General features: G+C 42.9%; 1 protein-coding gene across 1 annotated transcript in view; it reads left to right on the top strand.

Annotated features, from left to right (window-relative positions):
- The window catches only part of TEAD4 (TEA domain transcription factor 4), a 68,767-nt gene that overhangs the window by 37,341 nt on the left and 17,158 nt on the right, over positions 1-14,268 (top strand). Inside the window, exons 2-8 of the mRNA XM_027856454.1 lie at positions 5,125-5,189; positions 5,714-5,776; positions 6,555-6,638; positions 9,406-9,534; positions 10,208-10,251; positions 10,789-10,844; positions 12,353-12,483. Of these exons, the coding sequence (XP_027712255.1) occupies positions 6,597-6,638; positions 9,406-9,534; positions 10,208-10,251; positions 10,789-10,844; positions 12,353-12,483 (402 nt within the window). The 5' untranslated portion in view covers positions 5,125-5,189; positions 5,714-5,776; positions 6,555-6,596. The remainder of the gene's footprint in view (positions 1-5,124; positions 5,190-5,713; positions 5,777-6,554; positions 6,639-9,405; positions 9,535-10,207; positions 10,252-10,788; positions 10,845-12,352; positions 12,484-14,268) is intronic.

Genomic DNA, 14,268 nt, shown 5'->3' with positions numbered 1-14,268 from the left:
TGAAGAAAGTTTGTTGTATAAACCTCCTTTGTGTCAGGCATCTGAGGGCTCCAGAGGGGGATAATAGGAGGAGGTTCCAGGACACAAAGAACCTGCTGTATATTTTCCTTTTTTCCCCCTACTCTTTCCCTTACTTCCTGCCCTTTCTGTTTTCCCTGTTGTGTAGAAGCAATACTGACAATGCCCCAGCATTCCCAATTACAGCAATCCCAATTACAGGATCTCCTAGGAAGTTCAGGGCAGGGGCAAAAGAAGGCTAAGGTAGAGTCTGGCAATGGAGGCTCTTTTGAGGTTGGGACAAAGAGGGCCAGGAGCACAAAGGTAAGGGAGAAAGAAAGGAAGGAAGAAAGAAATATAGAAATATTTACCTACCATATGCCCCTGCTAAGCTCATTACAAGTATGATCTCATTTGATCCTTGCAACAACCCTGAAATGTAGGTGTTATAATTATCCCCATTTTACAGATAAGGATCATCTTTGACCAAGCTATTGAATATCTTGGGGCCTCAGATTCCTCATCTGTAAAACAAGTGAATAGGACTATCAGATAATCTCTTGAAGTTATTCCAACTCAATTCTATTATTCTGCTGTAAGCTTGACAGGGGTGTCAAATCACCCTCCCATTCCACTTAAATTGACACATGAACACACTTCCATTAAGTCAAGCAATCAGAGAGGTGTGAACCTGGTATGGGCGAAGCCTAGGCATCACAAATGAATCAACTGTTCAAAGGTTTTTAGATGAGGTTAAAAAAATTGCTTGACCTTTGACCCAGGAATAGTACTTCTAGGGCTGTATCCCAAAGAGATCATAAAAATGGGAAAAGGACCCAAGTGTACAAAAATATTTATAGCAGCTCTTTTTGTGGTGGCAAAGAATTAGAAATTGAGAGGATGCCTGTCAATTGGGGAATGGTTGAACAAGTTGTGGTATATGAATGTAATGGAATACTATTGTGCTATAAGAAATCATGAGCAAGCAGACTTCAGAAAAACCTAGAAAGACTTGTATGGACTGATGCTGAGTAAAGTGAGCAGAATCAGGAGAATGTTGTACATAGCAACAGCCATGTTGTACGATGACTAACATTGATAGACTTAGCCCTTCTCAGCAATACAAGGATCTAAGACATCTCCAAAGGTCTCATGATGGAAAATGCTATTCACATCCAAAGAAAGAGCTATGGAGTTTGAATGTAGATCGAAGGATTCTATCTACTATTTTTTTTTCTTCTGTTTTGTTTTGTTTCCTCTTTCTGGTGGTTCCTCCTATTGGTTCTAATTCTTCCTTACAACGTGACTAATGTGAAAATATGTTTAATAGGAATGTATATGTATAGCCTATATCAGATTGCGTAGTACCGTCTTAGGGAGGGAAGTGGGGAGGGAGGGGGAGAAAAATTAAAACTCAAAAGCTTATGGAAGTGGTTGTGGATGAATCAAAATAAATTAATAAAAAGAATTGCTTGATCAATTTAGAAGTCCTTAAAAGTCATTGGATGAAATGCAGGGACATTTTACAGGAAGTATATTCAGATTGACTGAGAAGACTTGGTCATGCCCCATGGATTTTGTATAGAACAGCCAACTACTTTAGAAACCAGGTATTTGATTGTCTGGCAGTAGAGCAAAGAGCCATTCCAGCCAGGTCCCAGAGAAAGAATTGCTTGATGGGGAAAAGAAGAGCCTCAGTCTTTCAGTCTGTCTGTCTGTCTGTCTGTCTGTCTGTCTGTCTCTTTCTCTCTCTCTGTCTATCTCTGTCTCCAGAGAGAGGACTTTGTGAACTTTGGAGGGTCAGAGGACTTCTCATTAGCATCTTAGAACCAGCAGCATACCTAGAGCAGCTGACAAAGCATCTGTGCCAATCCTGGTTACTAGGAGTCCCTTTCTCTTCTTTGTAGGGGGATTCTTGACATTCTCCATAAATAGAGTGTAGTTTTTCTGCCGGATGCCTTACCACTGTCTTTCCTCATGATGTCTGTGGTTCCTTTGGTTGATTCCTTTTCTTGTATGGTTTCCATTTTTCCCTGCCATCCTGGTCATTTTTTTCTTTTGTGCTTTAGATTGTCAATGTCCTTTCTAAAATGAGGCCCCAACAAGTGAAAATATTAGTCAAGATATGGCCTGACCAAATAGTAGTGCTTCTTAACTGTTTTTGGACGATATGCTTATAAATTCATGCAACCTCAGTTCACATTAACTTTTTTGGCTTTTGTGTCAGACTATTGGTTCATATTGAACAATCCCCAGGTCTTTTTTGTTCATAAACTGTAGTCTAGCTATGCCTCTTCCATACTATACATATAAAGATGATTTTTATTTTTAAACTTAAGTGTTAGACTTTACATTTATCCCTACTAAATCTTAGATGATTAGGTTTGGTTGTAGCTTTTTCAGCTCTTTTAAAATCTTGATTCTGCAGTCTTAGCTTTCTATTTTTTTCTGCCAGGTTTATTGGACATTCACTGTGTACCTGGTTCTGTGCTAGTAGTGGCTATAGGGGATATAAAATAAATATGTGACATAGTTCCCACTCTCAAGAGGCATCTAGATGGCTCTGGATAGCATGCTGGACTAGGAACCAAAAGTTTAAACCCAGCCTCGGACACTTACTAGTTGTGTCACCTGGTGCAAGTCACTTAACCTCTGTCTGCCTCAATTTCCTCATCTGTAAAGTAGAGATTGTCATAGCATCAACCTCTCAGGGTAGTTGTGAGAATAAAATGAGATAATAATAGTAAAGCATTTTGCAAACCTTAAAACCAGATTAAAGCTAGCTGTTATTAGTAAGAAGTGTATAATTAACTTGGAGAAACAGGAACACACACATAATACTTAGTTAACAATGTAGTCTAGATTGTCTTCTATTCATAGATTGTAGTCTTTGCTTCTTAAACTTTGGGTCATGATCCCATATGGCGTTGTGAAAAAATTTGGCAACAGTAAAAGACTTCTGAATGTGCAATGTCCAAAAATTAATTAAAAATCAAACATGTAATGAATCCAAGGTGTTTCTGCCAGCGCTTGCCCATGTTGCACCAGGAAACTTCACTGCAGCCTTGGTTCTAAAAACAAAGCATGTACCAACATCTGGAGTAGAAAAAGTTTAAAAAGCCCTGGTCAAGAATATGTCTCTATATATCTATATACCTAGATAGAGAGCTCTTTTGTTGTCTTGCCTGACCTGTTGGCTGTTTCTTTTAGCTTCATGTCATCTGCAGATTTGATAAGCATGCCATCTAAGATTTTATTTATAACTCTATAATTGTGCACCTTGGCAGTAGGCAAAGAAGTCTTTGAGGAGACAGCCCAGCGTTGGCCCAGGTGGTCATTGCCCACTTTTCTCTGCTTTTATCCTACCTATAGCTCGGTGGTATGGTGGATAGAGTGCTGCACGTGGAGTCAGGAAAACCAGAGTTCTAATATGACCCCAGACACTTATTATCCGTATGATGTCATGGGAAGTCATTAAACTTTGTTTGCCTCAGTTTCCTTATCTATGAAATGAGAATAATAACAGCACCTACCTCCTAGGGTTGATCAAACTCTTTGCAAACCTTAAAGCACTGTATAAATGCTAGCTACTATTATTACCTTGCCCAACTCTATCATCTGTGGGTCTTCCTATGTGCCAAGAACATGGGCACTTCTGGGGCCTTGGGTGATTCTCCTAGGACTTGGATTTGGAGGTTGGGAGATGGGTAGAAGAGTTGCTGGAGAGTTAGTGGTGTCTTCTTTGATTCCTACCCAGCTTTCAAGATACAACTCTAGGGACAGCTAGGTGGCGCAGGGGATAGCACACCAGCCCTGAAGTCAGGAAGATCTGAGTTCAAATCCAGCCTCAGAACAAACACTTGACACTTACTTAACCTCTCACTGCTCTCGGGCAAATCTCTAAAGCTGTAAGCTGCCAAATAATTCCTGAGCTACATTCATCAAGGGAGATTTCCTCATTAGAAGTTCTCTACACCAGTGAAATCATAGGTCCAGATTGATGTTAAGGTTTGTAAAGTATTTTCTTTTCGTCAGCCCTATGAAGGAGGTAGTAAATTATTATCCCTATTTTATAAATGAAACAAATGAGTGTTAAAGGTTAAGTGACTTTCCCATGGTCTTATATCCTGTATGCAGTTAAGCCTTTGAAATAGGATTGAAACCCAGATCTCCTGACCCAAGGCCAGGGCTCTTTCTCCTACCATATACTACCTCTTTCTTGATCGCCCTACCTTCTCAATAAAACATTCCTTGGTCACGAAAACACACAATGATCTTCCTCTTCTGAACTCTCACTGTGTTCTTATTGTTGGTACTTGTTTCCTGCTCAGTATTGCTAGTTCACTTTCCACATGTGTGTCTTGTCTTTTACCCCCAATTGGATTGCAAACTCCTTGAGGACAGGATCACAGAAAACATTTTTTTTTAAAGCTAGGTAATGGGGTTAAGTGACTTGCCCAGGGTCACGCAGCTAGTAAGTGTTATGTGTCTGAGGCCGGATTTGAACTCGGGTCCTCCTGAATCCAGGGCTGGTGCTCTATCCACTGCACCACCTAGCTGCCCCGAAAACACTTTTTATTAAACCGGTTCACTTTAGACTTATGGATTAGCATATATTATATGCTAAAGGAAGAATGATGGCATAAGGCCAAGAGAAAATCAGCATTCCCCACCTCCTTTTTGTCCTGGAAAGCTTCCTGGAAGAGTTGTAATTTCTGTAGTTATTTAATTAAGGAGATGGAAAACTGACAAACTGGAGAGGGAGAGAATTCTAGTCTTATTCTTGTAATTAGGCTGTAAATTCCTTCAAAGGAGAGTCCTCTTCTAGTTCATTATCCTCTTTTAGCACCTTGCTCATTGGACATGTAAATGTTGACTAACTGAATAAGGTGCTGAGTGAGATGATTGAATGAATACATTGAACAAGTGTGAGTTTTCCTGCAAAAGGTCCTCAGTCCCAGGAAGCAGACTGACCCTGTTGATTCTTTCATTCTCAGGCCCCATCATCATGATCTGACACCACAACTATGTCTGCCAGGACTCAGTCCTTCTGGCTTTTCTGATCCCCGTCCTCTGTCCTTTACCCCCATCTTCCTTGACTTAGCAAGCTGTCTTCTGTTTCTACAGGCCGTAATGAGCTGATTGCTCGTTATATTAAGCTCCGGACCGGGAAAACTCGAACCAGGAAGCAGGTGAGTGCTAACATGTTTAACATGCTAACAAGTATTAACATGGTTAACAACAAGGAGCCAATATCTCACAACCTGCAGGCTTCCTCAAAGGAAAGAAAGTGTCTTCCTATGACCTTTGGTGATGGTGCCAATTTAAGGGTTGGTGTATTTGTCAAAATGCTTATGTGAACTAGTTTTCTGTGGGCCAGGGGTCGGTTACTGCCCTATCCCTTATGATAATAATGCACCATATCTCTGCAAGAGCAAGCACACCTCTTCAAACCTGAGAACCCCCTAGGATCAAAGTATTTAGAGTTGAAATGGATTTTGATCACATTATTTTACAGGTAAGGAAATGGAAGCCCAGAGAGAAAGTGACTTGTACAAAGTCAGGTAGCAAGCACCAGAACTAGGAAGAGAAGCCAGTAGTAGCTGTCCTCTGTCTCTTATCTTTCTGGCACACCAGAAGAGACCCTTGGAAGGTAATCAAGGGGCCTCAGCGCAGTGTGAGACAAGAACATAATGTATTCTTTTCTCTCTGGCAGGTATCTAGCCACATCCAGGTGCTAGCCCGTCGGAAAGCCCGGGAGATCCAAGCCAAGTTAAAGGTAAAGCAGGTCCTAGGATGTTTTGGCTTCCCCCAGCAGCAAGAGGGATAGGGACCCTGAGGGCAAACAACTTCATTCACTACCCATCAAGGGGAAATCTCTCTTCATCCCTTCTCCTTGGCTTTGTTAACCCAAGAGCTCTTGAAATTGAATCATCACGAGTCTCTTTTGTGATACTGCTAGTAGAAAGTGAGAAAGAACAGAGAAAGGTGGCAACAGTGTCAAATAAACACTGATCTGTGGCCCCTGAGGCTCTCATTTGTCTCTGTGCTTCTTACTCTTGAATAAGAAGTTTCCTCTGACCCCCAGGCAGCCTTTTAGGGCCAGCTCTTAGTGATTCTTTGCAAGTCCATCCAGGTTCCTGAAAGAACCAGGTTATAGGACAGTGGCCCAGGGTGCTGACTTAAACTACATCTCGCTCTATGTTGGGAGCTGGACTTCTGAGACAGAGTAAAGAGTTAGAACCCCAGGCCTCTACCAGTATCTTGGGAAGGACAGACAGCCCACTGTCCTCCTGCTGTCTCTCCTAAACCCTCCCTTCCCCCTTCAGCTCTACTTACTTATGACCAGTCCACCTGTCCTTCCCCTAAGCAGCTGTAGTAGAGGCACCTCTAAGTGACAGCTGGAGAGGCTGCAGCTGCTGGCCCTCCATCCACAGCATGCGTGCATGGAGCTTCCACCACCCCAGGCCACATCCTGAACCCTGTTTGCCTTGGGGTTTCCTCTTGCCTAAGCCTGCCCCTTACTGCCCTCTCTCATTCTGTGTTCAAATCCCCAGTCAACCAGCTGCTGGGCTGGAGACCACAGCAGGGTATTTATCATGGAGAACAATTGCTCCTGTGTTATCTCCAGAGCCATAAAAGTGAGTGTGAATTTGCTTGGGCCACACTGTGTAGTCAATTTTTTGCCTCCATGTATTGTTCTTTGTTCTTTGTGTATGCTGCAGTCCAGTGCCTGGGTGTCTTTCCCCATCATGCACATCCCTTTCTTTCCTCCCCTCCAGACACCTCTCCCTCCCCGCCTCCCTGCCCAGCTGATGGCATCAAGTCCCCTGCACCCGGGAGAAGTTTGGGTTCAATTTGACGCCCTGGTCACTCAGAATGAGATTCAGTTCCACTCAACAAACATTTAAGACCCTTCTTCCCCCACCTCCCTGCCCTTTTTTTTTGTTTGTTTGTTTGTTTCTTTCCCCCTGCAAGACTGTATTGGTTTGGAGTTTATCAACCTTTCAGAGGTGGCATGTTAAGTTTTCAAAATACAGATATCTCTGGGAAAGGTCACATTTTTTTTCTTTTTTCTTTTTTTTTTTTAGTGAGACAATCAGGGTTAAGTGACTTGCCCAAGGTCATACAACTAGTATGTATCAAATGTTTGATCTGAGGCTGGATGTGAATTCAGATCCTCCTGACTTCAGGGCCAGCGCTCTATCCACTGCACCACCTAGCTGCCCCTGAAAGGTCACATTTTAATCTAACTTTAAGTCTAATCAGTTAGCATTAGGGCTTAGTATGTAGTCAGCTGAGATTGAGAAAGGGATAGAAGGAAGACTCAAAGACCCTATCAGATGTGGGGAAAGGGGCACTGAAAGTGGAGGGGGAGGAGTATGAGATATAGAGCGGGATGTTATCATAGAGGTCATCTTTTCCAACTCTCTTATTTTACAGATGAGGACACTGGCTTCACAATTTTTCTTAGTGTCTGCTGGCCCTGACTACTCAAAATCTTCTCCTTTGCAGGGCAGCTAGGTGGTGCAGTGCTAGAGCACCAGCCTTGCATTCAGGAAGACCTGAGTTCAAATCCAGCCTCAGATACATAACACTTACTAGCTGTGTGACCCTGGGCAAGTCACTTAACCCCATTGCCTAGGCAAAAAAAAAAATCATCTCCTGTTCCACGGTTAGTAGGCATGCCAATGCGAAGCCCTAATTTAGCCCAATCAAGCATCTTCATTGGTGGTGTGATTTATAGAGTACTGGAATGAGAATCAGGAAGACCTGAATTCATATTTGGCCCAAATACTTAATAGTTGTGTGACCCTGTGCAAGTAACTTAATGTCCATTTGCCTCAGTTTCCTCACCTGTAAAATAGGGGTAATAATAGCACCTATCTCACAAGTTTGTTGTAAGAATCAAATGAGATAATAATTGTAAAGTACTTAGCACAGTGCCTGGCACATAGTAGGTGCTATATAAATGTTAGCTATCATCATCATCATCATCATCATTTGACTATTTCTCCCTTTTGCTAATACAAACTCTTTTTGTTAAAGACCCAGGGGTAGTATAGCTACATTCCACAGAACAGAGGATTGTTATCATCATCACCATAATAATTATAACTATCACCATATTATCAGTCAGACATCAGGAAAGGTACTGATATAGGCTGCTAGGTGGTACAGCAGATAGAGGCCCTATGCCTAGAGTCAGGAAGAATGAATTCAAATTTGATCTCAGACACTTAAAGTGCTTTGTAAACCTTAAAGCACTATATGCTATCTATACTTATCATCACAAAAATTACTTTGTATGCACCCTATGTTGGGCACTTAACAGAATGGTTTAGAGTTTAGACATTGAGGACATATAGATGGCAGAATGATGTGTTGATATTCTATAGGTGGTACAGTGGATAAAGTGCCAGGCCTGGAGTCAGGAAGATCTGAGTTCAAATTTGACCTCAGACACTTGCTAGCTGAGTGACTCTGGGCAAGTCATTTAACCCTGTTTGCCTCAGTTTTTCCTCATCTGTAAAATGAGCTGCAGTTGGAAATGGCAAACCACTCCAGTATCTTTGCCAAGAGTACCCCAAATAGGGTCATGAAGAGTCAGACATGGCTGAAATGATTGAACAATAACAACAACATTCTATGTATATGCATTTTGAATCGGGAAAGTCCCTGGTTTAGAATACGGCTGCTAGATATCATCATTTCTCAAGACAATCCAGGAAGGCTTCAGAAATGAGGATAGGTTTAACTAAGACATATCTGCCTGAGGCTGACACTTCATATCTAAGGAGGAACAGATGTCTTCTCAGTAGTCTCCTAGGATAGAGTGGACTATGTTACAGTTTGTTAATTACATACATTTACATTCCAATTTTAACTTTTTGAAGCCCTTTCATGTGAAGGATCCCTGATTAAGAGCTAGAAGGGGCCTCAGAGATCATCTAATCCAATTTCATTTTAGAGTTAAGAAATGGACACCCAAGAGATTAAGTGACTTGACTAAAATTACTCAGGTAGTAAGTGACAGGATCAGAATTTGAACCCAGGACCTCTAATTCCAAATCCAGTGCCCTTTCTGCTGTTCAATACTTTGTCTTAGTTGATCCTTACAAAATCCCTGTGGGGTAAACATGGTGGGTATTGTTACATCCATAGGAAATTGAGACTCGGAGATCTTTTCCACAGTCACACAGTTGATTAATGGCTGAGTCGGGTCTAGAACATAGGTTTCCTGGACTCCTGTGCAGGTGCTCTTTTCACTAGGGCTGGGGGACTGCTACCTTCTTCCCTTGTTAATCCTCTCCTCCCTGACTTCTCTATACACATGTGCCTTGTCCCTCTCTGTCCTCTGGCTGCATCAAGATCACTGCAATATCATCCCTTCCCATTTCTCCTCAGGATCAGGCAGCTAAGGACAAAGCCCTGCAGAATATGGCTACCATGTCATCTGCTCAGATCATCTCTGCTACAGCCTTCCACAATAAAATGGCCCTTACCCGGGGACCAGCCTACCCAGCAGTCTCAGGGGTAAGTGGACATGCTACAGTAAAGGGTTAAATCACCCCTCTTCTTCTCACCTTCCTCGCCCCATCCTCTTTAAGTTCCAAGTACAAAACAGTCCAGATTTTGATCACTGCCTCCTCTCTAGCTTGGGATGTTGGAGAGGAGAGAACAAAGCATTGGGTTTGGACAAAGCTATTGGCCTAAGGATGAAACCAAACTGGAATCTATGGACACAGCCATAACCCATAATTTCTATCCATTGCTTGTCACTCTCCAATCCCCTGCTAACACTCTCTCCTTATACTGGTCTTAGACATGATTCACCTAAAAACAGGTAGAGCAGGGCCTCAGTGCACACACAGCCCTACTGCAGACTTCCAAGGGATACTAAAGAACAAACCTACAACTTCCATTCTTATTAACTAAATAGATAATTGAACTTTACCTTCACTGGCCCCTGCCTCTTATTTGCTAGTCTTTCTAGTAGCCTCTACTTTACACTCTCTCATTCCACTTCCTTTTGCTCCCCTTTCCTCCAAATTCTCCAGTGTTCTCAGCCATAGTGGCACAAAGGGACCCCATGTTTCAGGTTCAGACTTTCACTTTCCAACCCAGGCCCCTATCTCCATTTCTTCTACTTTCAGTCATGGCCCTAGTTGGGAGCTAGACTGGATTGATTCTGTTTTTTGCCTTTCAGTTTTGGCAAGGAACTTTGCCAGGCCAAGCCGGAACTTCCCATGAGTGAGTATGTCCTGTGCTCTGCTCTTGTTTGCTCTCTCCATAACCCTTCAAGGTATATTGTACCTATGAGACCTGTGGTCCCATCAGCTTCCAGATTCTGAATAATGCTATGGACACCAGGGCTGGCCTCTAAGATAGACAGAGGCCTGAGTACAGTTTTTCCAGGACAGCTAATGTTTGGAGATTGGTAGTTTGAACTCTCCATAGCTTTATTGGAGTGACTGTGTCTCAGTTGTTAATACATCACTAAAGCAGTAATTAAATCAGGTTCCCTGGGCCCAGAATCCCAAGAGGATTACCTGGAGCTGGAAGCCTGATGTCTATGCAATATGTCCACCAGAGGCTTACCTTTTTCAGCAATGGAAATATTTCCTTTATGGATCAAATATAAAAACTAAGGGGAAAGAGTTGGGTGGGAGGGACAGACAGGCTTGCTGTATAGATCATTTAAGGGTTGGGCCTAAGCATCTTTCCTACTGAGGGTATCCAACTCCAATCAAAGTTCAGCTGACAATCTCTCTCCCATGTTTCCTGCAGTGTGAAACCTTTCTCTCAACAAACCTATGCTGTTCAGCCTCCGCTCCCTCTGCCAGGTGGGTCAGCGCTGCATGGCTCTCTTGCATGGCATCCTCCCCAAATCCCATGCTCTGGGCTCAAGGAATAACATGCCTACCTGAAATGCCAATGTGTATACTTTTTTCTTGCCTCCTACTGATTGTATACTCAGTTTGTACATCCCATTACTTAGATAGCCTACCTTATGGCAGCAAGCACATGAAACCTACATGCATGTCTAACCTCACTGGCATGCTTATTTTCACACTCTCTATCTTTGGTTACATCAACTACCAAACTCCTCATCCAGTGTATGGACATACAACTAGCATACCTAGCCCCTCAAGCTCAGCTCAGATGCTTTTGGCTTGGCTGGAATATCTGGCTTCCTTTGCATACCAAATGAATGCCACTTGCATGCCTGACCTCCTTAAGCAACTTTGCCCCTTGTGCCCCACTACCCTCTGCTCAGCTTCATCTCCTGTGGAACCTTTTCCCCACAATTTAGAAAGCCTAAGAGATCCCCAGCCTTTACCAGCAGGGAGGGTCTGGAAGAAGAGTGGGGTCAGTACTAGGACAATGGCGTATAGAGTTAGATAGATGCCATTGTAACCAGATTCTTTCAGCTGTGTGAGCCTGTTATATGGGCCCCTTCTTATCCTCTTCCAGGTGATCTCTCCATCCATGTCTCTATCACATGGTGTGAGGTGGGAAGGAGATGGAGTGGGTAGAACCATCTTCCATCCTAGGCAGTAAGACAAAACACTCTTTCTTACCCTCCCCCTTTTTGCAGGTTGCAATGATTCCTGATATTCTGGGACATGTTTGACTTTGGATTTCCCCAGGGTTTTGGCAAAGGCTTTGTACAAGTCTTTGCTCTCTTGTCAGGCTACTCTGCCTTTTGGGGGTTAATAATACCTCCAAGCTCAAAACCTAGTAAACTTGGATGGGTACAGTGGGAATGCAAAGAGAGAGGAAGATACCCATTGACCTAGCAATTCTGCAGGGTGAGGACAGTGGATCCCTTCTCTAGCCTCTGCCACTGGCTCCATGGCCAGCCTCTCCCTCTTTAGCCTTGTGCTTCCCTCCTCAATTTTAGGTATATGAATCATCTCATCCTGTTGGGATATCTTTGTCTCCAGAACCCTTAGAGTCCTGTCCACTATTTCTTATTCCTATCATCCCATACCCTTTCCTTTCCACATCTGGAGTTATGAGATGGGGTAAACTGAGGCACAGAGATTTGGAGCAAGGGATTAAGGAATTCCAGTAAGTTTGTGGCAGATTTAGAAAAAGGTATCCCTGTCCCCACTCCAGAACTCCTTTGTTTGGTACCAAATGATACTGGTTTGGTCTAACACAGTTAGGTGTTTCTTGGTGTGTTATTTACTAGTCACAAGCCCTGTCCTTCAGAGACTTACACTAGAGCTCTTACTCACTACTTTACCATGCCACTGTTTCCGAAGGGGACGTGAGGCTTCTTTAGTGGGTGTGTGTGTGAGGAGGGACTGCTCTGGTCCCCATTGGCTTCTCCCCCTGTACTTAGGGTTTGAATCTCCTGCTGGGTCCACCCTGTCACCATCAACCCCTCCATGGCAAGGCCGAAGTGTGGCCAGCTCCAAGCTCTGGATGTTGGAGTTCTCTGCCTTCTTGGAGCAGCAACAAGACCCAGACACGGTAGGCCTTGACCCCCTGGCCTTACGCTTGTGAGTTTGGGCATCCTTCCCTCCCTGTCTAGGTATATGCTGTTCCTAATCCCTTTTTCCTCCCTCCTGAGTTTGTTTCTATTTCTGTTTCTTTCTTAGTCTTCCCTATGCATATCTCTCTTCTTTCTATCTCTTTTCTGGTCTCTGTTTCTACCTGTTCTCCCTTTTCATTTCTCTTCTTCCTTCTCTTCTCTCCCCCTTTGAGGAAAGTCTTCTGTTTCTTGGTTCTCTCTCATTTTCATTCTTGTTTTTCCCTCTTCAATTTCATTTCTCCTTTCTCTTCTTTCCTTCTGTGTTCCTGTTTCTCCCTTTCTCTGACTTTATCTTTTGATGAACGTATAAAGTTCATTCCAAAGTTTTCAGATGGGGGTTCATCTTCTCATCCCTGGGTTTATTTTAATTTAATTGGGCTATCTCCCTTCCCTATCTTTCCAAGCTTCTTTCTCTCTCCCCTCTTTCTCCCCCTCCTGCGTTCCACAGTGCCTTAATATAACATCCCATTGAAGAGGAAGACAGACACCAAAGGTAGTCTCTGACCTCTTCCCAAACTGGGTTTAAATAATTTCTCAAATTGGTTCATCACTTCCCCCTTTGGAGTGGATTTGGGTAGATGTGAGGAAGAAAATATGTTCAAAATAAAACAGGAAGAGTAATTTATTACTATCTCCTTATTACCCTCATTACTTATTACTTATTAATTTATCACCCACAGCTCCTCCCTGCCTAACCCTTTTTACTATGTAAGATCTCCCAACCTGCCTGGCCAATGATACTCCTTAAAGAATAATAGGTACACTAGGTAGAGCTTCTTCATATGGGATATGTTACAGACATTCATTCCTTAAAGGACATGGGCAGTGCTGAAAGGAAGCAGGGAAGGAAGCAGGGGAGGCAGCATGGAGCAGTGGGCAAAGCACTCGACTCAGGGTCGACAAGAGCTGGGTTTGAATCTCACCTCTGATGCTTACTAGCTGTATGACCCTCAGCAAGTCATGTAACCTTTCTATGTCCCAGTCTCCTCATCTACAAAACGGGGATAATAATAGCACTTACCTTCCAGGATTGTCTTGAGTTTCATTATGTAATGCATGAGAAGTACTTTTCAAACCTTAATGCACTATATACCTTTCAGTTATTATTAAATTCTGCCTCTGACACTTAATAGTTGTGTGACCTGGGCAAAGTCATTTATCCTTTCTGAGTCATAGTTCCTATATCTATAAAATGGGGGTAATAATAGGACCTGCTTCACAGGGTTGTTATAAGACTCAAACTAAATAAATATGTATGTGTATATATAGGGCAGGTAGGTGGTGCAATGGATAGAGTGCCAGGCCTGGAATCAGGAAAACTCATCTTCTTGAGTTCAGATCTGGCTGTGTGGCCCTGGGCAAGTCACTTAATCCTGTTTGCCTCTGTTTCCTCATCTGTAAAATGAGCTAGAGAAGGAAATGGCAAACCACTCTAGTATCTTTGCCAAGAAAATCCCAGTTGGGGTTGTGAAGAGTTGAACAACTGAAACCAACTGATCAACAACAAAAATGTGTGTATATATACATATAAAATATTTTGCAAATTTTAAAGTACTGTATATGTGTTAATTATTAGTCCACCTAGATTAGCAGAGTGTTAGAGGAATGTTAGAGATGGTCTGGTCTAGCCCCCCAATAGGAATGAGGCTCTGAGAGGGGATGTACCTTGGCAAAGATTACACAACTAGTTAGACCTCAGTTTCCAGATCAGGGCTCTTTGGACT

Source organism: Vombatus ursinus, unplaced genomic scaffold, assembly GCF_900497805.2.
Source record: "Vombatus ursinus unplaced genomic scaffold, bare-nosed wombat genome assembly UNPS02011431.1, whole genome shotgun sequence".
NCBI classification, from domain to species: Eukaryota; Metazoa; Chordata; class Mammalia; order Diprotodontia; family Vombatidae; genus Vombatus; species Vombatus ursinus.
Note: the sequence above shows the minus strand (reverse complement) of the source record. Positions and strands in the feature narration are given on the sequence as shown.